This window comes from Arvicola amphibius, chromosome 2, assembly GCF_903992535.2.
Source record: "Arvicola amphibius chromosome 2, mArvAmp1.2, whole genome shotgun sequence".
NCBI classification, from domain to species: Eukaryota; Metazoa; Chordata; class Mammalia; order Rodentia; family Cricetidae; genus Arvicola; species Arvicola amphibius.
In genome coordinates, this window is record NC_052048.2 from 156,520,118 (window position 1) to 156,545,018 (window position 24,901).

The following is a 24,901-nucleotide window of genomic DNA, read 5'->3' on the forward strand; positions in this document are numbered from 1 at the left end:
GAAAGTGTGAATCAAAATAAAATTTTTCTCCTTTCTGCTGTTTATATGAAGCATTTTGCCACAGTGACCATAAAAATAACAAATACAGGAAGCTCATTATTTATTGGTAGAGAGATGCACAGCCTTCTGATAATGCATGAGTGTCACAGAGCTGTAAGTGGAGGAACAGGGAAGTGCTGCATGGGGGAGTAGTTAATTTACATGTGGTTGAGCCGCAGGTGTCAGAATACCGAAGCTAATCTGTCCATAAGATAAAATGTGACAGGTTATTCAGGGTAGAAAAATGCAAAAGTCAGAGCCATCCTTATAAAAGTTCATGGCAAACTTTAAGAATGGGCTTAACGTGTTCAGGTTGATATCCCTGGGAGGCCTGCTCTTTTCTGAAGAGACATGGAGGAGGAGTGGATCTGGAGGAGAGGAGGAGAAGGAGGAGAAATCACAGTCAGAATGTAATATATGAGAGAGAGAGAGGGCTTTATCAACAGCACAGATAAGCAGGACGGCAGATAGATGCACTAGAGCTGGAACTTGTCTGCCAGGGTTAGCAGTTTGACTTTCTCCTGGGCATTGGGAAGGCTTAGCTGTCTTAGCCGTCTCAGGGGTTTGTGCTGCACGCTAGGTTATCAGCTCCACCGTCAACCTTTGTTTTTATTAAATAATGGCTCCAAACTGTTAGAATGGTAACAGGGGCCATGTGGGCATGCTAAAGAGAAGCCGCAATATGCCCATTAAAAGTGAAAAAAAAGTTAAAATTTTCAGTTCAAGTTGGGAAATGGAGTGGGAATTCCAATCATCATGGTGACATGGTAAAGTATAGAGCTGTGAAGTTATGGCTAGATAGGTGTGCCCCTTGTGGCCACCCAAGCCAAGCAGTGTTTCAGGATATTGAAGCACTGTAGTTTGCTTCCTTTTGGCTGAAGTTGAAGAACAGACTTACAACTGTCTTGAGAAAAGGCTCATTGTCAACAACTGTGGCAGACAAGAGGCTTTATTTTGCTTTCTGGAAGTTTTTACTGACAGGAGACAATTCACCAGGATTCTATCCTCATGATAGAACACGTGGCCTTTAACTGTTTGTCTTTACATTGATCTTATCAGACTCTAACCCCACAGGGAGTCAGTGCACATCAGGATTCTGTTTAATGATAAAACAGGAATTTAAGAAAATCCCTGTTGTGTGTGATGTGTGGGTATGGGTGTGTACTTTCTGCAGTTCCTGTGTGGAAGTCCAGAGGATGCATTTCTGTAGTCAGCTCTCCCTCCACTGTGAGTTCTAGGATTAATCTTGGGTCGTGTGGTTTATGCAGTGAGCACTTGCTCACTGGAACCATCCCAGCATCAGAGTTTTAAACCGTTCAGTGTGTTTTTCAATTTTTTATGATGTATTTATCAGGTTATTAAATAAATTTTCTCTGTACTCAAATAGTTTTAACAGTGAGGTTTTTGGGCGATAACTGCATAATAAGTTGTGTATCTGTCTTAGGGTTTGCTAGTTTAGCATCTAATTAATGTTTCTGTTGCTATGATACAATATGACCAAAAGCAATTTGGGGAGGAAAAGGTTTATTTCGCTTCCTTTTGTATCACAGTTTATTGTTGAAGGCAGTCAGGGCAGGAACTTGAACAGGGTAGGAACCTGGTGGCAGGAGCTGTGATGCATGGAGGGCTGTTGCTTACTGGCTTGCTCCTACTGTGAACTATAGTCTTGGCATGATTCTTAGATTTGTTAGTTATGTAGTGCTTTACCTGAAAGGTCTGATAATTCTTAGCTGACTTCATAACTTACAGTGGTGCTAAAAATTAATTGTAATCTCTGGACATGTTCCTCAGTCGTAAATTGATCTAATGTGAGTGCATCATTGGGCAACCCTATTGGAATTTCACAGTTCTAACAACTAGTTAGTTTTTAACTTTCCCTACCTCAAAATCATGGTAGCAGATTAAGCCAGAGCTCTCTCTTACTCTGGCTGCTGCTGGTGCTCATTCTCGACATGTAGTTTCCTGTTCCCTTTGGAGTGTGGCTGCCCAACCACGTCTGAAGCTGCACTGCCAGTGTAAAGGCTGTAGAAGTTGCCAGAACATTTTCTTCCTAAGGCTGACTTCAAGCAAGAATCAACCAGTTCTGCCTTGACGGATTGAGTTAAATGGCCCTCCTTGTGACCTCACTTGGGATCTTTTGTTTAGCTTCCTCCCTTGTCTGTCTTCTTTCAGAGTGTTTCCAGAGAATATTTTGGTTGGCTCTTAGGAGAAACTGGGGTCCAAAATGGTGAAGAGAGTTTATTTGGGTTGTTCCAAGTAGCAAATAAGATGACACAGACTGAAATGTATTCCTAAGGCATAGAAATTTCAAACAAGTGTTAAAGACAAAATCCCAGGTAGAGGAATTGCATCAGCTTTTCGCCAAAAGTTTCATGATCACAGAGAAGCAGTGTCTTGTAAGAAAAGGGATTGGGTAATTTAAAGAAAATGAATAGCACAGTTCTCATTAAAGGAGGAAAGAAGAGAAAGAAAGAAAATCTTGGTAGGCCTGATCCCTGCTTGTAATCTCAGCACGTGGAAAGTGAAGATAGAATTCCTCTAAAACTACACTACATACCAAGTTGCCCTGCTTAAGACCCTTTTCCAAGCAAACAGGAATTCTTAAGAAAGGAGAAGAGATAGATGTGAGATGACACTGGTGGGTCTCTGTGCGCATGGCATGCTTCCCTCAGATGCAGCTTTAGATCTCACCAGTTAAACTACAGAATGGAGCACACTGGATAACACCCAAGTTTATTTGGGGAACATGTTTTTTGGATTTTCTTAAAGTTTATTTGGGTATAGGTTAATTAAACTTGGTCTCTCGTATCCTCTTGACCTAGTATTTTGAAACCCCTCAGAAAGATAAAGTCGTATCTCTAATTTTAAATTTTCCATTCTTTTCAGTAAATTATTTTGACTAGAGTGCCTCATCTTAGAGTTTGTGTTTAGGCAGCGTAACACCGGTGTGCGCCACACTCTGTATCTTAAGATAACTGGTGTGCACCACACTCTCTGACTTAAGATAACTGGTGTGCACCACACTCTGTATCTTAAGATAAATGGTGTGTGCCATACTCTCTTTGCTACTGTGATATTTTGGAGGTTGAACTGTACTTTTCTGTACAGTATAGTTTAGGTTTTTTCCTGTTAATAAATCATGATGTCAAACTTCTAAAGAATTTGCTATGTGATTTTTCTAAATGAATACTTAAATAGTATAGAAGACTTTGAAAAATCAAAATATTTTATTCAAAATTTGGTCCTTTTGGCATCTGACTCTGGCAATGTATTTTATTACTTTATGATATTTAGATTTTATATCCTGGGTCAATTGTGGTAATTGCCTTTTTAGATAAATATGTATTTCACTTTGGATTCATATTTACCACTGTCTTAGTTAGGGTTCTACTGCTGTGAGAAGACGCCATGACCACAGCCACTCTTATAGAAACCATTTAATCGTGCTGGCTCACTTACAGTTTCAAAGGCTTGGTCCATTATCAGGACATGACAGAGAGCTTGGTAGCATGCAGATAGATGTGGTACTGGAGTAGCTTAAAGTCCTATATCTTGTAGGCAACTGGAAGTCAACTGAAAGTCATATTGAGGGGAAGCTTGAGTCCAAAGAGACTTCAAAGCCTGCCCCCACAGTGACACACTTCCTCCAACAAGGCTACACCTATTAATGGGGCCACACCCTTGAGTGGCTATATTCTTTCAAACCACCACATTCCACTCCCTGGACCCCAAAGACTTATAGCCATATAATAATGCAAAAAAAAAAAATGCATTCAGTCTAACTTCAAAAGTCCCCATAGTCTACATCAGTCTCAAACTTGTTTCAAAGTCTCTTCTGAGACACATGGCCAAAGCTGCCAAATTCTGCTGCTTACTGGGGTTGGGACATGGCCCCCTCATCCAATCAGATCTTCACCAGCTTTCTGTCCTTCACTGCCTAAGCTTGGCTGTAGACCAAGCTGGCCACAAACTCAGAAATCCGGCCAACTTCTGCTTCCCAGTCCTGGGATTAAAGGTGTGCCCCACCACACCTGGCTCTAAGTTTTTCTTTAATTCCTTTTCACAAATTGGAAACTTAGCTGGGTGGGACCTTGCCCTGAGGTCACTACTCCCTTTGTTCCATTTCTCAATCCATCTATCTCCTTGAACACAGGATTTACCTTCATTCCACTTCCTGGTGCTCTTTTTTCTCCTCAAAATTTACTTTTTGTAATTTACCATGCACAGTTTACTCCTTTTTATTATAAATCTTCATTAGAGTTACCACTAATATCCATACAAGAGAGTCTATACTAGGCTGTTTTGAGATTTCTTCTGTCAATACGATTAATCCAAAACTGTTCACTTTAGTCTCAAGTAGACTCTTCAGACAAGGGCAAAAGGCAACCACTTTCTTCAAAATATTACGAGAAGAATCTCTAGGCAGCATACTAAAATTCTCCTCTGAAATCTCTTGAGTGAGTCCCCAGCAGTTCAAATAACTCTTAGCTCGTCCGTCTTCCATGCTCCTACTAACATGTCCCATTAAACAGTACTTAAAGCACTCTGAAGTTTTGGGTTTGCTTTCCTAACCCAAAGTACCAAAGTCCAAATTCCTCCAAACAAAAACATACTCAGGCCTATCACAGCAATACTCCAGTCCTTGGCACCAAGTTTTCTATTAGTTAAGCTTTTTTTAATTGTTGTGAAGAGACACCATGAACATGGTAGCTCTTACAAGGAAAACATTTAATTGGGGCGTCTTGTTTTAGAGGTTCAGTCCCTTATCATGCAGGGAGCATGGTGGCATGTAAGCAGAGACATGGTGCTGGAGCTGAGAGTGCTCCATCTTGCAGGCAACAGGAAGTCAGCTGAGTCACTGGGTGGTATCCTGAGCATAGGACACTTCAGAGCTTGCCCCACAGTGACACACTTCCTTCAACAAGGCTATGCCTACTCTAACAAAGCACACCTCATAATAGTGCCACTCCCTATGTGATTATGGGGCCAATCACATCCAAACTACCCCAAATATTGTTACATAAAATACCCTATTTTTTAAAAATTGTCCATGAATACCAATGCAGTTCTGATTTGAACAAACCTGATGTAAAAAGACATTTATGAAGGGCTAGGGTGATGGCTCCATTGAAAAAGTGCTTGTGTCAGCAATTTGGATTCCTAGCCAGAAAGCAGGGAGAGGCACTAGAGAGGCAGAATTGGATCACAGGGCTCAATAACCAGGTAATGTTGTTGAATCAGTAAGCCCTAGGTTCGGTGAGAAATCCTGTATCAAAATCTAGGATAGAGACTGTAGCACAGATAATAAAAACACAGAGAAAGATATTTATTAGAGTTCAACTTGAAGGTCAGAAAAGCAAAGCAGCCAGCCACTGGCTCTTACCTCTACCTCAGACTGAAAATGGGAGATCCTGCCTCCATAAATGCTCAGATTGAGACCGAAAGCAAGACCTGTCTCCTCCTGTTTTATATTCCTCTCTAGTGCTGGGGTTAAAGGTGTGTACCACCACCACCAGGCTCTGCGGCCAATTAGTGCAGCTGCTAGGATTAAAGGTGTGTGCCATCACTGCCTGGCCTGTATGACTGGCCTAGTGTGACTGCTTTGCACTGATCTTCAGGCAAGCTTTCTTTATTAAAACACAAATAATATACCACTATAAGAAACACCAGGCAGCAGTCTCTGAAGTCCACACATGTGAATGTGTACATACATTCCCACTTGAACATACACACATGCATGTAGCCTATAACATTAGAGCTAGACACCTTGATTGTAGAAGACAGCAAGGGGAATTTGATTGCTGACTGAGGGTTTTATGAGTAAGAGTGTTATTGTTAGCCTTGAAGAACATTTGATGATGGCATTTTGTCTTATAAGAACATGTCTGTGTTTGCAGAGAGAAGTGTAGAGAATTTGATATGCAGGATTTACATTAACATTGAAATTCAATAAATGAAGTAGATGTCAGTTTTTTTTTTTAATTATAATACAGTCCGGTAGGAGGAAGGGCTTTAGTTTAGCCCACAGTTTCATGGCGGAGAAGAGTTGGCAGCTTGACTCCCATGGCAGAGGGAGCTCGTTACATTTCCCCAGGTTAGGAAGCAGAGAGATCTGGCGTGTTCTCAGCTATAACCCTTTAGCTGCTTTTCTTAGTCTTATTTCTGCCAGGTAGGCCACAAATCCAAATAAATTTTAACACAGAGCCTTTGTAAAGTACCACCATGTAAGAGTCACCTCAATTTTAAAAGGAAAGTATGAGAGAAAAATGGAGACGTATAATCAGTTTAATGTGGTATGAAGAGAAAAGTATCTTATGAATATGTAAATGTACCTCACAGATATATTAATCTAGAGCAAAATTTCAAATGCTAAGATGAAACTTTTGCAAGATGTGACATATGAAGTACTTGAAGGACCAAAAGACAGTATGGTCTTAGAGACTTTGTTGTGGACTCCAAAGGAATTCTAAAAGCCTGACAACTGGATGAGGAATTTGTCTCACAGTAAAATTACTGGTGGGGGACTGAAAACTCAGCACAGCAGAAGACACACATGGATAAGCATACTGCAGAGATAGTGTGAGTTCCACTTCAGACTTATGCAGTAAAGCAGATAGCACAACATAAAATGAATCAAAACATTTTTGCTTTTTCATAGTACTGTAATTGAGCAGTAACATTGTCTTTTAAAAGTATAAGCAGTGATTAAACATAAAACACTTTATTGCTAGAAGATATCCACATCTCCAAGAGTGAGTCACACTCGAGTGGAAGGAGGACTCAGGATGACTGCTCGCTGCTGCAGGAGGTTCTGAAGGCTGGGGAGAGGGTGGCGTGACCATTTCTGAAAGCAAAATGATGTGAAGATTGCCACATCAGGGACACTTCCTTTTGTGAAAGATCATCTGTCACATGGAAGCTGTGGCATAGAAAGTGGGGATTATTGGACTTCCCTCAGAATTGTACTGAATTCTCTCAAACCCTGCCATGCTTTCTCAGCTGTCTTTATGAATGTTCTGAATCCTGTGTGGTCATTTGAGCAGTCTTCACTGTCTTCAGAGTTGATTTCAACTTCTGGAAACTACTCTACCCTTTTGTAAGAATTAATTCCTCAATTATTAAAGTTTTATGATGAAATTCTAATCAGTCACATATTTGGATTTCACTTGCACTTCTAGCCTGAAATTTCAGCATCCTCTGTCCACATTTCTAGTTCTCTTGCCATCCCACCATACCTACAGTTGTTGCCTCCGCTAGTCTGAAATTCCTTGGAATTACCAGAGGGTTCAAATCAGTTTCTTGTAAGATGCCTTCCACAAATCACAGATGTACCAGTTTGCATCAAGATTGTCGAATCCCTAATCCTTTCCAAGTAGTTTTCAATTTCCTTAGGCCAGATCCATCTACTGTCTAAAGCAGATGCACTCTTAAATAAGATTTGAAGCTCCTCATTGATTCACAGGCTTCAGGAGAGAGAGAGAGAGAGAGAGAGAGAGAGAGAGAGAGAGAGAGAGAGAGAGAGAGAGGGAGGGAGGGAGGGAGGGAGGGAGGGAGGGAGGGAGGGAGGGAGGGAGGGAGGGAGGGAGGGAGGGAGGGAGGGAGAAGAGTGGAATTAGCAAGATGCCACGCAGCTGCCAGAGGAGAAAGATGCAAGCCACCATCTGGAACCTTCCCTTGCTGGTAGGCCATGAGCCTCATGGTAAAGTATAAAATAGTGGAAATAGGTTAACCAAAGATATAAGAGTTAGCTAGAAATACGCTTAAGCTATTGGCCAAACAGTATTGCAAATAACATAGTTTCTGTGTGATTATTTTGGTTCTGGCAGCGGGGAATGAACAAGCAGCCTACTACTACAATACACCTCCATCAGTTCCTGGTGGCTGGCTGCAGTGGCAGTGGATAGTAGTCTTCTGAAAAGGAGCCTTTTTCCTGAGAAGCAGGTCACACAACACGGGGAGAGTAAATTTGGTATAATCCTAAAGAGAATCTGTGACACTTTGAAGCCAGCATTGTCATCTCCTCTCTATCTGTGAAAGTCTCTTGTGACATCTTTTTCAGTATATGAGGCTGTTTCATCTACACTGAAAATGTTATGCAATGTAGGCCCCTCGGCAGTCTCCACAGCTGGATCATCCGGATGACTTGCTGGATCTCCATCAGTATTTTCTGCTTCTCTGTGTACTTCTGTCTCTAGACCTGGGTCGTATGATCTAAACTCTGATCTTCATGATTTTGCAGCAAAGGGCTCTTAACTGTTAAACTGTTTTCCAAGGTTGACTTTTTAAATTTTGTTTTCTTGTCTGTAAAACGAACATTGAGAAAAAAAACTGAAATTATGTATGAAGTACTTACCATATGGTAAATGCTTAGCATTTTTAATTTTTTTCTTGGAAAATGGGAAATTCTATACTTAAGGCTACCCTCATTGGTTATTAACAAACTGTTGTAGTAACTTGGTTGTGAAGTAGTTCAGTGAGTATTCTTTGAGCCCCTGATGTTCTAGGCACTGTGTTAAATCTGATGATATTCAGATGCCATGCAGGACTTTGTGAGCCAGTGTGTTAACAGAGCCGAGCAGTCAGAGTCGGCATCCAGTAGTGCTGTGAGACAAGGATTTGGAGCAGGAGCAGCAAACTTCTGTTCAGGGCTATGAAAAGCTTTGTTGTGCCTATTGCTTCTGTTGCAACTATCGGCTCTGCTTGGAATGGAGGAATGGACATGAATGCAATTAGATAAAACTTCATTTTCTGAAGTAAGAGCCTGTGTCCCAAAACTTTGCTGTCTCTGACTGTAGCCCTTCTGTAGTCATCCCAGGCTGGATGACTTTTACACTTTTTTAACTGCTGATAACGTATTATCTGTTAGTAGCACACAGACCAAGTATTAATTACTCAGAATTATGTTTCTGTAGAAGTAGGCAGTGATACAGGCCATCCTATGGAGGACCGCATGCGTTTAATTATCCTAATGTTTTAGATTTCTCATCTGACTTGTTTCTGCAAATGCTCGCTCTCTTTCATGGTGCTTGATCTCATCTTCGTGGTGTTTCTTCAGAACCACCAGTTGTTCTCCAGTCTTCTTTCAGAAGTGCTGCTGGTCCCTTCAGTGTTCTCTCCCCAGGGAGCAGGCGCTCCTGTGGGGCTCTCCAACTCAGGAGTCCTGGCACTTCAGTTTTTTAAAGAACAAGATGAAAGAGACAGTATGTAGCTCACAAAGCCTGGAGCATTTTATTTCTAGCTCTTCCCAGGGTTTGCTTGCTCCACATTGAAGAGTAGAGTAAGTGATGATGGCTACAGAAATGAAGGCGCTGGACTTGACAGCCAAGCGTGAGAGTGATCCTGCAAACAAGCTTGGCTCGTGGCGGCAGATCTGGTGAGAGGAGATCCCAGGCTTTGTGCCAACAGAGCTTAGAATTGTTCACACAGGACATTAAAGCCACACAGATAGAGTCATAGGCATTAACTACCCATGAAAACTAAACCTCAGAATTTTTTTTCTTGATAATGTAGATCGCTTTATAATTTTATAACAGGATGCTAATTTTTAAATTATTATTTCTTACTATTGTTATTATTATTCTTTTACAGAAATACACTCTCGGGAAATGGCCTCTAAATCTTGGCTGAATTTTTTAATCTTCCTCTGTGGATCAGCAATAGGATTTTTTTTATGTTCTCAACTATTGAGTATTTTGTTGGGAGATGAGGGTGACACCCAGCCTATTATGCTTCATAATGACCCTCATGCCGGACATTTAGATGGTAATGGGCACAGTCATCTCAAGGGACAGGTGGACTTCAATGCAGACTCTAGCCAACATAAAGGTAAAGTATGTGTTGTAAGAAGTATTTGACTGTTAAATGTGCTGGGAAGTTACATAAATCTCATTGTATTGCTGCCTACAACTGTTGATTGAAATGAACCCTATGTGTCAGATATTAAGGTGATTTTTGATTCATTTGTCTTGGGAGAAAAACCTAAGATTTATTTAAGAAGTTAATCATTTTAAATGGAAATGGTTCATAAACCATGATATAGAGAAAGATATAAGTTTTGGGAAATTTTCCTTAGGGTCAGTTTTCTTATGGTTTATATAAACTCTTTGGGGTTTGTTACCCTAGAGAAACACATAAGATGTATATATTTTACACTTCAGTCAGTGGTTGACTAAATCATTTTTCTTTTTGAGGGTCAAAGAGGTATAGAAGTAAGGATAGTGAGTAGATGTTACAGTGGCTTCATTTATCCTGGTTCTTATCCCAGAAACCAAACTTTTCTCAGACAGGTCTTCTGTATACTCCTTCTCTGTGTCTCAGTCCTTTAGCTCTGTCTGTTTGACATCACCAATTCTTGGAACATTCATTTCTGCTGTTTCTTTACTGAGTTTATCTTCAGCCTCTCAAAAATATATAAATTTAATTCCTAGTCCCCACTCCCAGAGTAGCATTTCCATGTTTTCTCCTTTATCTAGCACTGCTGCTGTAAGCTGGGAACTGTGGGGCAGTTCTTGTCTTTTCATCTCAGTTGGTTCCAGTTATCACTGAATTCTAGCAGTTCTACATTGCCATTTTCAAAGTCTCTTGCTCTTAGTCCAAGTAAGTTTTCTTCAAGGCAGGCTTCCAGCTACCTGCATACACCTGTATTTGATTAAATTTCCCGCTGCCTCTTCTTGTCCTTTCTTTTAGTGAGTGTTCCTGAAGACCCATGTTCTGCATGTCTGTTCTGGAGCCTCTTCATTTCTCCTTCTGCTTCGCCCACATCCTTAGATCCCTGCGCTCATTTCATAGTCCTCACACTTTGTTTTCCCTCAGCACTCAGAACACTTTAAACATACGTCTGTCCAACTGGATGGCGAGATGGCTCAGTGGTTAAGAGTACTAGTTGTTTTTTCCATAGGACCTGGGTTTGATTTCCAGCACCCAAACTGAGGCCTACAATAGGGGCCCTCATATCCAGAAGGATCAAATACCCTCTTCTGGCCTCCCTGGGCACTTCATGCCATGTGGTTACAGACATGCATATAGGCAAAAATACCCATACACTTAAAAATACCCATATCTTATTTTTAAAAAATCTTTCTACCACTGCATTTCCTACTATGCAACAGTTACTGGTTTGCTTGTGAAGTTCCCTGCTAAGCTGTGAATTCTGTTCTGGCAAGAAATGTTTCTTATTCATATTTCCACTTCTGTTCTGGGATATAGCGGTTGTGTACAAAGAAACTAATAAATGAAGGAGTGAAAGGGTCTGCCAGATCCCAGTTGTAGGGATAAATCTCATCCTGTATGCACCATTTTTGCTGTCCATTTTGGTGTGTCTGTGTGACTAAGAGATTGATTTCTTAGTTCCATGAGCAGTGGAAGCTTTCTAACTACAGACTGCAGTCACCTGCTCCTCTGGACTGAGTTCCAGTATTCCATGGCATGAGAATTCTTTCATGGCCACCTCACCTTTCCTCCTGTTCTCTTCTAGTCAGTTAACTGACAGTACCTCACTGTTAATCTTCTACAGGACCAACCTCATTTGATGGTTATGGTATTCGGCTATATATTCTGATGTGAGCCACCTATGTCTTTGCAAACGGTAGCTTACAGAGACACTGTTCTAGATAATTTCAGAACTCTAACCTCTACCCATTGCTCTGTTCTATTTCCAACTGCTGGGTTTGTATTTTGGAATGAAGCGCACTTAGTATTATCTGAGAAATCTCAACCCTACATTAACTCCTATGCTTTCAGCTGATGTTAGCATGAAAGTCTTCAAGAACACCTTAGGCTACTTGTTGAAATTCGTAACAATTGATTCATGACCTTCCAATGAACTGACTTCAGCAGCATGGCTTTGTTTGTTTTGTTTTTTATTCTTCTGTCTTTTAGAAACCCATTCACAGCCATGAGAAATTCCCAAGAATGTTCTGTTACTTTCTTTGTAGTGTTAAGTAGCAAGAGTATGTGAGATGATCTTTGAATATAGATTGCTGTGTTTGTGGTGAAGCATGCTACACTACTGCACTTCCAACCAACTTCCCAGAGGGTGTATTTTAGGTTGTATTTTCTCAAGGTCATTAATAACAGATGGCTAAATTGAGCCTTGGAAATAATTTATGAAAAGTTTCTTTTAAAAAGTTTATTAGGATTTTATATCTGTGTAAATGTAACTCTTAAAAATGTTTGTTTGATAGATGAGAACACGGACATTGCTGAGAACCTCTATCAGAAAGTTAAAATTCTTTGTTGGGTTATGACAAGCCCTCAAAATCTAGAGAAAAAGGCCAAACATGTCAAAGCTACATGGGCCCAGCGTTGTAATAAAGTATTATTTATGAGTTCAGAAGAAAATCAAGACTTCCCTACTGTGGGATTGAAAACCAAAGAAGGCAGAGAGCAGCTCTACTGGAAAACAATTAAAGCTTTTCAGTATGTGTATGACCACTATTTAGAAGATGCTGATTGGTTTATGAAAGCAGATGATGACACATATGTCATACTGGACAATCTGAGATGGCTTCTGTCAAAGTATAACCCTGAACAACCCATTTACTTCGGGAGAAGGTTTAAGCCCTATGTGAAGCAGGGATACATGAGTGGAGGAGCAGGATATGTACTAAGCAAAGAAGCCTTGAGAAGATTTGTAGATGCATTTAAAACAGAGAAATGTACACATAGTTCCTCCATTGAAGACTTAGCCCTGGGAAGGTGCATGGAAATTATAAACGTAGAAGCTGGAGATTCCAGAGACACCACTGGAAAAGAAACTTTCCACCCTTTTGTACCAGAACACCATTTAATCAAAGGTTATCTACCGAAAACATTTTGGTACTGGAACTACAACTACTATCCTCCTGTAGAGGTAAGTCTAGAAGTTATTATTACTTGTTTTAATGTATATACTGACAGTATAGCAAAGCAGATGAGAGTAGAGGTCCTAGCCAGTCGTTTAGTAGACATCTATTGACACCTTTGTATGCCAGCCACTAGCTTATAGAAGTCAATACATCAAGTTGCAGTTTTCTTAGTTCTACCCAAAGAGCTACAGAATCAACAAGCACACCTAGAAAGATGTGACTCTGGATGATGGCAGGGGGCTCTCAGCCTGCGGATTGTGACCCCTTGGCAGGCCTCTCTCCAAAAATATATACATTATATTCATAACAGCAGGAAAATTACAGTTATGAAGTAGCAATGAAAATAATTTTATGGTTGGGGGTCACTACAACATGAAAAACTGGAGAACCACAGCACTAAAGTTAATCAAGGACATGGTGTGACTTGGAATGGGCAACCATATGGAGGTGACCTGGAACCAAACTTGGGTAAGGCTAGCAAGCTGTGTAAAAATCTAAACAAAAAGCCTTACAGTTATCAGGATGAAAATCCTATTCTTCCACTTCATAGTTGAATGATCTTGATGTACAAGATTTGGCTAATCTTTGGGCCTCAGTTTTTTCATTTGTAAAATGGTGTGATCTGTCTGTCATTTACCTGTAATTACTGTGTATTATAGCCTAGACAGTTTTTAATAAGTATGGCTCTAGATTGTATCTTAATGTGCATTTCTCACAGTTGTGCCTGAGTTATGTTGTCTTTTTTGAACTATCTCAATGTACACATCTGACTTTACCAAGTAGAAATCTTGTTGCCACACTTGTCTCAAATATTTTCATCACAACAGTCTTATAGACAGTTGAGGCCAGTGCACCCTTCCCGTCTAGTTCTCTTATTTATTTCCCTAAGCTACACACTGCCAAGAATGAAATGTTAGTTATTATCACATGAGCGCTCATATTTCCCTACATGTTGGTACACGCATCAATAAGTCAGCATTGTTTTGTAGATTTAAAATCAAATTATAGCACTTACATCTTCTTACAAATTTCCACTTTTACACATGTTATATATTAACATTGATATATCTCTCTTCATCTGAGTTCTTTGTGACAATTTAATATATTAAAATGCTATAATTAATTTTGCTGCTGATAGGATAAACCCTATATGCCTATTATAAGCACCAGTACAGTGAATTACTTAATGAGTCTAGGATTATAAAACCTTGCTTTTCAGACTCTGTTATTGATTAGTAATGCCTTAAAGCAAGTCAGTAATTCTTTATGCTTCCTTTTTCTTGCCCTAACATATTAATAGTATACTTCAGGGTACCACTCCAAGCCAGTATTTCCAAATGGTGCACAACATTTTCTGTTTGCTATAAGGAAACGTGATGTTTTATCTTAAGTTCTGAACCTCTTGCCATATAAAAATGTATTCAAATTCACTATTAAAATCATGTAACAGATATACTCAGATAATACAGTATTTCATAAAGTGTCAGATATTCCATACATGTATAGCAGCAGCAAAAGGACACAATGCTTGTCATATTGTAATAGTAGAATATCCTTCCTTCTTTCTAAGAGTAAAAAGAGGGCCTATTTAACAGTGTGCTTTATAGGAACAAGGAACAAGTATATCTTCTACTTGAATCAGAGTGGCTTTTAAGTGGCAAAAATGTTGTCTTTATAAGAATTTATTCTATTAGGTTGAAGATTCTAAGACAAAATCCACTTATTGAAATTGCATAAATCTTATAAAATTTATCAGAAGGTTCTAAAACACATAGAATGGAAACAAATGTTTTAATAATTTTTTTCTTTGCAGTGTGAATTACTGTTTTTAAAGAGTTTCTTAATACACATATTTTTCTCTGTAATAATCACTAAGAATACAAATTTTGTTGCTGTGTTGGAGTTTTGGTTTGTTTTGCTTTGGTCTTTATTCTTTCTTGTGAGAAAGGAGGCCGGCCTTGAACTCGCGGTGGTCCTCAGATCCTGAGTGCTGTGGTTTCAGAGCTATGCCACTGCACCTGCCTACAAAGTTGTTTAGGTTGTAACTTAAGATGTTAGATAGGTTGGTCAGAATTATGTAGTTCAGAAATGACAAAATGTAGTTTACTCTTTATTTCAGGTATTTCTTTTTTTACACTAACTTTAGTCTGTCTGAAACAGCGCACAGTTGAGATGGAGAGCTCCCGATTTCTCCGAATCATAGGATCATTTCTTAGACTCTTCCAGTGCAGCTTCATCGTCTACCATAGCATCACCTATTGGAGGGTCGGGATCTTTGATTGTAGAGCTGTTGCCTTTTTTGGGATTTGGCCCATATTGGTTTGAACCTTTTACCTTTAAGTTTTTAAACCATTAAATGTGCATTACGCTCCTTCTCTTTGCTTCTGAAAGTGTTTTGGCAACTGTGATGTCCCTTTCTTTGTAGATAACTCATTAATTTAATGAAAATGCCCAAGAAGTTTTTAGAGTCCTTGGTTAAATTTATAGTTTTCCTCAGATTGTTGTAGCTTGTGTTTGCTTTAGATTTACTTTATTTTATGTGTGACTGTTTTGCATGTGTGTGTTCCCCGTGCCCCGGAAGGTCAGAAGACAGTATTGAATCCCAGAAGTGAAGTTATGGGTGATAGTGAACTACTACCATGTGTGGATGCTGAGAACTGAACCTGGGTCCTCTGCAAGAGCAACAAGTGCTCTTAACACTGAACCGTCTTTCCATCTCCATATGGCTACATCTTAAATGTTCCCCCACATAGTTAGTATATTTGGAACTAGCATATATGAAAATGTAGACAGTTTGTTCTCAGTGCTGAGCCTTCACAGCTACTAGGCTTCTGCTCTACCACTGTGCCCTATCCTCAGCCCTTTGAGAACTTTAAAGTGGCTTTGAATCTGCCTGTTGTAACATTATATCTGATGATTTTACTCCCTTGAAAGTCATGCAGTCTTCAGGTAACTTGTAGTCCCCCACAAGGGGCTACTTTGTTTTCTCTTTAGTAAGTAGATTTTTCATTTTTGCTTACTGTATTTTATTTATAATGCTTAAGAACAGTATTTGAGCCCTTCACTAGAAACGTCAGACAAATAAAGCCTTATTCTTTATACAGTTCCCCCTTTAATTTGAAGAAATGAAGAATTTTAAATGATTAAGCACGAAAAATAAGAAAACACAATTTTAGTTGAAAGTGTTGTGATAGTTTCAGGTTTATTTGGTTTTAAATTCTTGGGAAGGGAGAGAACTATTGGCATCTTATACCATCTCCCCTGCCTTCTCCCTCAAGCTTTGATGTTTCAGATGTAAGTGGTGTGACTGTGCGGGATGTGTGCTGCTGTGCCCTTACTCACACTGTCTGCTTCTGGTGTCTCAGGGTCCCGGCTGCTGCTCTGACATTGCAGTTTCTTTTCACTATGTTGACTCGACAACCATGTATGAATTAGAATACCTCGTTTATCATCTTCGTCCATATGGCTACTTATACAGATATCAACCTGCCTTACCTGAGGATATACTAAAAGAAATTAATCAAGCAAACAAAAATGAAGATACAAAAGTAAAATTAAGCAACCCTTGAAAGAAGACCGTGAGTGGACTGAGGTCAAATGGTCTACATTGCACTGAAGGACTTCTTCCTTTCTGACAGAATCCTGAAATCCCAGTGAGGAACTGATCGGAAGTGAATATTCCATATAGAATTTTTTCCAATGGATGACTATAATCTGAAGCATTTAAAGAGCTGTGAAGTCTGTTAAAATGTGTTTTGATACAGTAATATATAAATATAAATATATATGAAGAATTTGTGTTTTGAATGGTAACAGAAGAGCTAGGAAGGCTCTGTCCTCTGTTCCTGACAGTGTGTGTTGTTGTCACTAGAGCTGGAGTGGTTCCGTGTGTGATCACCTGCGCCGCACCGTGAGAACACAGTGCTGAACAGATCTGCCTTAAAACTAGAAAGAAGTACTGTTGCTCAGTATACACACTGCTCACGTGTATGATACAAACCAGCCTCCCAGTTGCTACCTGAAAACTTTCCTGTTATTGTATGACTTATAATTGGCAGTGTTTCCTCAAGAAGAAATAGAATAAGAATGCCCCCCTGAAGTTCACTAATAAACCACATTTTCCAATTATTCTGGGCCTTGACTACAGTATATACTTAGTTCTATATATAATCAACCTTGTACCAAGTCCCCATTGTCTCCTTTCTAAATGTCTGACTCTTGAATTCCATTTTCACTATTAATGTTTATTTATTCAAAGCATTGACAACATTCTATAAAACATGCATCTAATAATATTCTGTTCCAAAATTCACCCATTATTAATTGTGGGTAACTTAATTAAATTTAATGCTGTTTGGACAAGCTTTTCTTGTATTGGTACCACTCGGGAATTACTAATGGCATTGTAAATCTATTATTTCAAAGTCTTTCCAACTATATAATTATTGTTCCTTTTATTTTCATCCTGTGGAGATGGAATTTGTTGTGCCTTTCATAACTTGCTTAAAGCACTTTTAAAATTAATTTTATGTCTGATGTGCCTGTTAACACTGGCAAAAATTTTTGAATGTGGCTTTTGGACAGAATTAATTAAAAACACTAGCAAGTAAAAAACACAAACAAACTAAACTGTCATCTATTTTATTTGTAAATAACAACTTCTGTCATGCTGAATTCTCACTTGGAGATGACTGTCATGCTGTGGTCCTAACAGCAGAGCCCCATTTGAAACCACGTCAGAAGCAGTGTGGACCATCCTAACTCCCGGATGCTAGAGTGCTTCTGAGGGATAGAGAACTTCTATTTTTGTCATTAGCAATACTGAGTGTAGAACGGAATATTTTACAGATTTTCCACTAGATTATTTTTAATTTTGAATAATTTACATTTCTTATTATGCTAATTTTGCATGATTATTACACCACTGACTCTGTAATCTGGCTAAATAATAAATATGAATAATTTATATTTATTGTGCCCAAACCATAACCTCTATAGATGATATATTTGAAGGGGTGGCTATTTTGTTGGCTAGTTATGGATCACTCTGTCCACATGATGAAAATCAAACCAACTTTACAAATTAATTTGGTTTGGGTTGTTCTCATGGTAGTGCCATCTGCCAATACCCTAGGCTCTCTACTCTGTTCTTTGAGCAGCTCTTTACCTGTGTTCTGTAAGAAGTGAATGCTGAGGTGAGTCCTGGGCTTTTAGTTCCTCCTCCATCACTGTTTGTGTAACCTTGAACAATCAGTCTTTCTGTGCCTCAATTTCCTCATCTAAAAATTAGGGAGAATGATACTACCTACCTCACAGGATAGTAATGAGAGTTATAGAAATGAATAGACATAAGGTTGTTAGAACATTATATTATCTGGCCCAGAATACGGCATGGTTTTAAGGATAAGTTTTTACTCTGCTACCTTGGAGTATAAATAATTCGATTTAGGTAAATGAGATGATTAAATCAGATTTGAAGGAGATATTTACACGTTTCTTAAAATAACATATAGTGTCCATCTGGTGCCTGCTGTGTGCCAGGTTCTGCACTATTCTGTGCATTTGTATTAACTTCAAGATGGGTGTTAGCCCATGTTGTAAATGAGGAAACTAAGGCTCCAAGAATTCAGATGTTTCCACTCTCACAGTGATAGTAAGAAGGTTGGGATTTATGATCCAGACCTGTGTATGGTTTATGTCAGCTCTAGGCTTAGTTTTATATATAGAAACACATACATGTACTTATATGTACACATACATATATGTATGTATGTAATAATGAGATATGTATACACACAGAGAGACATATATGAATACTACATATCTTCTGGTACTTTTAGCCAATAATAGTCCAAGTGGTCAAACAACATAATTGGTATAGTGATTCTTAAATTGTGATTTTCACACCCTTACCTGGAGTTTGAGATGGAAATCTCAAGTGTTGATTTTGAGCATGAAGCCCTGGAGTATACATTCATAGCCAGATACCTTCTAATGAGAGATACTAAATTAGCACTGCTGGTAGCCTGTTGTGGCTCTTCACCCTGCCCAGATCACCTAAGTCAGAAACTCCAGGATAGTGGGTAGCAGTTCCATTAAAGAACTCCTGAAGTTAGTCTTACTAATCCCATGTTGAGAACCATTACCTGTTTACCTACATGATTTTGGTGCAAATAGTCTTTGGAACACACTCAGGATTTCTGCCCAGGACAGAGGCATTTTTCAAAGACTAAAACATGTCTAAATCAGTGAAGTCCAGGACCATACTATATTAAAAGTAAAATGCTAGAGAGTTTAAAGGGTCCGTGCATCATTGGTTTTGGCAAAATTCCTAATTTTTCTATAGTGACTCTTATCAGGTCCCTCAAAAGCTGTAGTTCTCCAAGTTTAGTCATTTTGCACTAAGCAGAAAGGGTTCAGTAAGTACTAATATGTACATATGGATTCATTAAAACATGTAAATTAATATCATGGAAAATGTCCACTAGTTGCTAAAAATTTGCAGTAGAAATAGAAAATGCTACTTTATAATATGCCAACGATTTTCTGCTAATTCATACCGTCAGCTTAAGTTTTGTCACTTTCAAAAACTGTTTGCCTATCCTATGATCTGATGAAGCAAAAGTTTTCTCCCAAGTATATGGTAGAGCACATTAAACAAGATTTTAGGGGATAATGATTTTTTTGCCATCTTTTAGATTAAGATCTTTGCCTTGTGAATAATTGATTGCAGTGTGGTTTCGAGGCATAAGATTTAATAAAGTCTCATGTTCTCTATTAGTAATATGCTTGTTTTTCTAGTGGGAATTCATAGACACAAAGCAGGTTTTTAATCCCTCTTGAACTTTTGGACGGTTTGAATGTATCTAAATTGCAGAGGTCAGTTTGCTACTACAAAGGATGACAAAATAAATCATGGACCAGTTCATACTGTTTTGAGTTGTGGTGATTGGGTTTGCTGATTGGTTATTTTCATAGTTGTTTCTTGAGTTTGAATTGTTTTACCCTCTTATCCTGTCAGACTGCATTGCCAGATGGAGACCCTGTTGTACTTGAAAGACATCCTCACTTGGTTTGTCAGCTCCTTCATACCTGTTTCCTTGCACTCTTGGTTCATGAGGTCATTATTCTGTATTTGATATTTCCTTTATGCTTAACCTCCACTTTTAGCTCCTTATAGTGCTGTCTCCTTGTGGTTGACTTGGGTGACCAGAACGCCTATCATCTGTGATGGTTTTATGCCTACATTAAGATTTCCCATGAGACTAAAAATACAACAGTAGTCTGCTGGTGTACAACCTCAAACAAATTCTACATCAGTAATTAAAAGAAGTAAAGTTATTTACCCCTCCTAAAAGAAAAGAAGAAATACATTGACTTCATTTCACTTGATTTGTATTAGGCCTGCTAGAAACATACATGGAAAATGTGGTAGACAAGCTGTGTGGTATATTTCACACTAACCTATGTTAATTAAAGATGACTTACGGTTATACATCAAGCTGTATTGAAATTTTAACAGTGATTGAAATGAGAACTTCATAGAGTCTCTTAAGAGAAGCAACTTAAAAGCAGCATTAGAGTTGAATGTGCTTTGTTAAAACTCCCTTACCTCCTGAGTTTTTGGTTACATTTGTTAAGTGTGAGTAACTTTGCAGGGCGCTATACATGAGTGATCTACGTGAAGTGTAATATTAGAGGAAAACTAACCTCACTGCTGAGCAGTGTGTTGTATTATACATTGAATGTTTGTGTTTTGGAATTTAAAAATTATTTAAAGTAATAGTGTCAATGAAGGGTTTAAAAATGTCTGGTGACTTGCTTATTTTAAGTAATCACCATTAGTCAGAAAAATGTATTTTTAAATGTTTTTTAAAGTGCCTTTTGAGAATTTTTAAACAATGGATTCAAATAACTGCATAAAATAAATGACCGTGTTCAAATTTGCTCCATCTGTGTGTTCTTAACTGATATAAGGGGTGATATTATTTATGGATAGTTTGGGGGATTCTTCTATCAAATCTTTTCTGTGTGCATAAGCTTTCATAATTGTTCTCGAATATATATTATATAAAGCAACAAAGTGTCCCACACGTGACTTAGAATAATGGACCTTTAAAATTAGAATATCTACTCTCTACATTCCTGGAGAGAAGGAAAGTGGGGAGGGAGAAAGGGGAGAGCTGAGAGCCTGCAGGACAGGAGAGGACAAAGATCACTTTCCCGCTGGTTAATTATTTTTATCTTTCATGTAAGCTGGGAAATTCATTTATTCAGTAAATATTTACACCAGGCATCAGCTAGAAATACAGTGGCAAGCAGAACACACAGGTTCCCGTTCTCCAGTTCTCATCCTCGAGCTAGAAATAAGTCAGTAGAGGGGAATGGTGTTAGGAGAACAAAGACAGATTTTAAAAAGCAGTTTCTGCATGGTGTCTCAAAGACCTCTGAGGAAGTAACTCCAACATGAATGACGGACACTTTGTGAGTTTCTCAGTCGCCTATGAAGTTCGTTGTTCTTGGTATATAAAAATTGGCTGCCATCTTCGTTTGAGCATGCTTTGGACACATGTGCAAGCTCACTGAGGTGTGAGGGTAGGCCAGAATACTTGGTGTTTGTAGTCTGAATTAATCTGGTACTCGGGTCTACTAATATTCAGTTGGTCTGCGATATTTAGGATACAAATCAAGATTGACTTAGTACTCTTTCTAGGCAAGTGGAAGAGATGTTCATGGGGCCCATGAGTCTAACCAGTGTGACTCAGTTATCACAACCTGCTCCCCATATGCTCATTATTAGCATCCATACTGGCCTATGTGGCAGCAGCTTTGGAAAGGTAAAGAGAGATACATGGTACCTCATACTGTGGTTGTAACGATGCCAAACGATGTGGTTGTATCGATTACTCAGATGCCAAAATGTTGTATTGAAGAGAGTGTGGCGTAAAGGGAACATTCTACTGGGAGTGCAAATTTGTACAGCCACTTCAGAAATCAATATGGCAGTTTCTCAGAAAATTGTACCGCAAGATCCAGCTATACCAATCTTGAGCATATACCCAAAGGATGTTCAATTATACCACAAGAACACTTGCTCAACTATGTTCATAGCAGCATTGTTCATAATAGCCAGACTCTACAAACAAACTTAGATTCCCTTCAGCCAAAGCATGGATAAGGAAAATGTGGTACATTACATAATGGATTATTACTTAGCTCTAAAAACAATGGCCTCATGAAATTTGCAGGCAAGTGAATGGAACTAGAAAAAATCATCCTGAGGTAAACCAGACCCAGAAAGACAAACATGGTATGTATTCACTCATAGGTGGATATTAGGAGTAAGTATAGAATAACCAACCTACAATCTACAGCCCCAGAGAGACTAGATAACAAGGAGGGCCCAAAGAGGGATGCGTGGATTTCCCTGGGAAGGGAAAATAGAAGATATCTCCTGGGTAAACTGGGGGCAGGAGGGGAGGACGGAGGGATGGGAATGTGAGGGAGCAGGTTGGGGGGGTACAGGAGGTGTGTTGAGTGGAATAGAGGAGGAGAATAACAAACGAGACATTGATGGGGGAGCCATTTCAGGGCTAGGGAGAAATCTGACACCAAGGAAACCCCAGGGAATCCACAAGGATGATCCCTGATAAAACTCTGGGCAATAGTGGAGAGGATGCCTGAAGTGGCCCTCTGACTGTAATCAGACTGGAGATGTCTCTAATTGTCACCAGAGATACTCTATCCAGTAATTGATAGAAGCAGATGCAGATATCCAAGTAATGGGCTGAGCTCCTGAAGAAAGGGTTGTGTGACAGTTGTGTCGCATGGTCTCCTCGTAAGGCTCCTAGCAGTGAGATCAGGGCCTGTCCCTGTGCTTAGCTGGCTTTTGGAAACCTCTCCCCCAGGCTGGATTACCTTGCCCAGTCTTGATGCAAGGGGAGGAGCTCTGTTCTGCTTCAGCACGATGTGCCATTGTTGTTGTTGTTCAAGCTCATGGAAGGCCAGCCCTGTGTGAATGGAGAGGAGTGGAAGGGAAGGGACATAGATGGGAAAGCAGGGTGGGGAGCCAGGAGGAGCAGAGGGAGAGGAAACTGCAGTCAGTATGTAAAATAAATAAAATATTATTTAAATTAAATAAATTATGATGCTAATTTTGTCATTTTATGTATATGAATACATACAGATTTGCTGTTAAATTTCCCAGAAGTAGAACCTTACAGTACCAGAAAAAAATACAGAAATACTGAATATATCTTACTGAAAAATTACTAAGTAATTTTTCTATTGCTGTGGCCAAGGCAATTATAAAGAAAGTAATTGGGCTTGTAGTCTCAGCAGGTTAGAGTCCTGGATGGTGGAACAAAGACATGGTAGCAGGAACCCCTGAGTCCTCGCATCTTAACAAAGCAGAGAGCACACTGGGAATATAGACATCTTTTCAGACCTCAAAGCCCAACCCCGTGACACATCTCCGCCAACAAGACCACACCTCCTAGTCCCTCCCAAACAGTCTCACTAACCGGGGCCCAAATATTGATACATGAGCCAATGGGGGGTTATTCCTGTCAAACTTCTAGAGCTGGTTAAAGAGTCCATGATGGCAGAGCAAAAATATGGTGACAGGAACAGCTGAAAACTCACATCATCCACAACAATGAGGCAGAGAGAACGAGCTCTAGGAATCTACAGGAGTCTTGAAATCTCAGAACCCACCTCCAGTTACACGTCCTCCAACAAGGCCATACCTTCCTAATCTTTCCCAAGCAGTTCCACAACTGGGAACCAAGTATTCAAACTTAGGAGCTATGGAGGCCATTCTCATTCAAACCACTGCAAGTATGGTTATGGTTGTTTTAATAATTCCATCTCTCTTTAAAGTATTAAAACTCTGGCTTCTTCCCCACTGAATTTAAACAGCTTTCTCAGTGAGGTGAAAGTATGTGTTTAGAATAATTGATCAGAGATGACTTCTGGCTTACAGAGTAACTTTTAGAAACCTGTTTGTCTAGTTGAATGTCCCTGCCCTTTGCCTTTTGATTTCTGCTTCTTCAAACCTCACCCCTATTCCCATCTCCACTGGCACCCCAGTTGTCTTCTCATTGCTAACATTATAATTTCTTCCCATTTCTTATCAGCAGGAATATTCTGAAAATTAGTTTTGAAATTATATCTTATTAGGTAGTTAAATGAGAAATGTAATTAAGCAACTTTGCTATCTGTCACTGAAATTAAGACTGAGAATACATGCTAACATGATCTAGAGGTTTTTTTCTTCCCTACAGAAATGCTTCTAAAACCCACTTAGTGAATATATGTATATATGTATACTTAAGTTTTTACTACCCAGTAAGATAAACTTAATTCAAAACTACGGTTGATACCATCTTCTTTGGCCAAATGGGCACTTAAGATGTTGACTGGCACTGTTTAAAGGAGCTCTAAAGAACACATCAGACATGCTTGCCCACTTGTTTGAAACAATGAGGCAGACTATTCTCCGGTTTGCTGGAGGTGACGTTCACATCACAATGGAAAATAATGACTGGTGTTGTGTAACAGATGTCTTGGCACTGCCAGCAGTTTTTGACATCCAAAACTTCAAGTCCTGTTAGTTTAAAAAGCAGCTGTTTCATAGCTGAAAGGAAGCATGGCTAGCTCCTTCAGACATGGTGGGAGGGTAGCAAGAAGATCATGGTTGTCTCCTGGTTCTTACTGAGGACCTTGTACCTGATTTAGTCTAAGGCAGACTGAAGAGTATAGACAGGAGGCATTGGGAAGGAATGTGTGCAGTCACTCAAAAAAAGCAGATTTGAAATCCAGTTCACCTTACAGTCAGTGGTTTCAAGGACCTATGTATTGGTTTCATTGGTTCAGATACATTTCTTTTAATTATTAGCACATTGTCATCTTTCTGAAATGCCTGGACCTCTGACATCATGGGGCAAGTTAAGTTTAATCTTAAAGATTTGTGGAAATTGGCAAATAATAACTAGAAAAGGAGAATATTTGTTTCC

The 24,901-nt window shown here is 39.2% G+C and overlaps 1 protein-coding gene across 2 annotated transcripts in view; it reads left to right on the forward strand.

The window, feature by feature from the left end:
• The window catches only part of C1galt1 (core 1 synthase, glycoprotein-N-acetylgalactosamine 3-beta-galactosyltransferase 1), a 33,914-nt gene extending 13,083 nt beyond the window's left edge, over positions 1-20,831 (forward strand). For both annotated transcript variants that reach the window (XM_038319485.2, XM_038319486.2), the window contains exons 2-4: positions 9,628-9,864; positions 12,222-12,889; positions 16,250-20,831. In XM_038319485.2, coding sequence (XP_038175413.1) covers positions 9,628-9,864; positions 12,222-12,889; positions 16,250-16,453 — 1,109 coding nt within the window. In that variant the 3' untranslated portion in view covers positions 16,454-20,831. The remainder of the gene's footprint in view (positions 1-9,627; positions 9,865-12,221; positions 12,890-16,249) is intronic.
• The last annotated feature ends 4,070 nt before the right edge of the window (positions 20,832-24,901 follow it).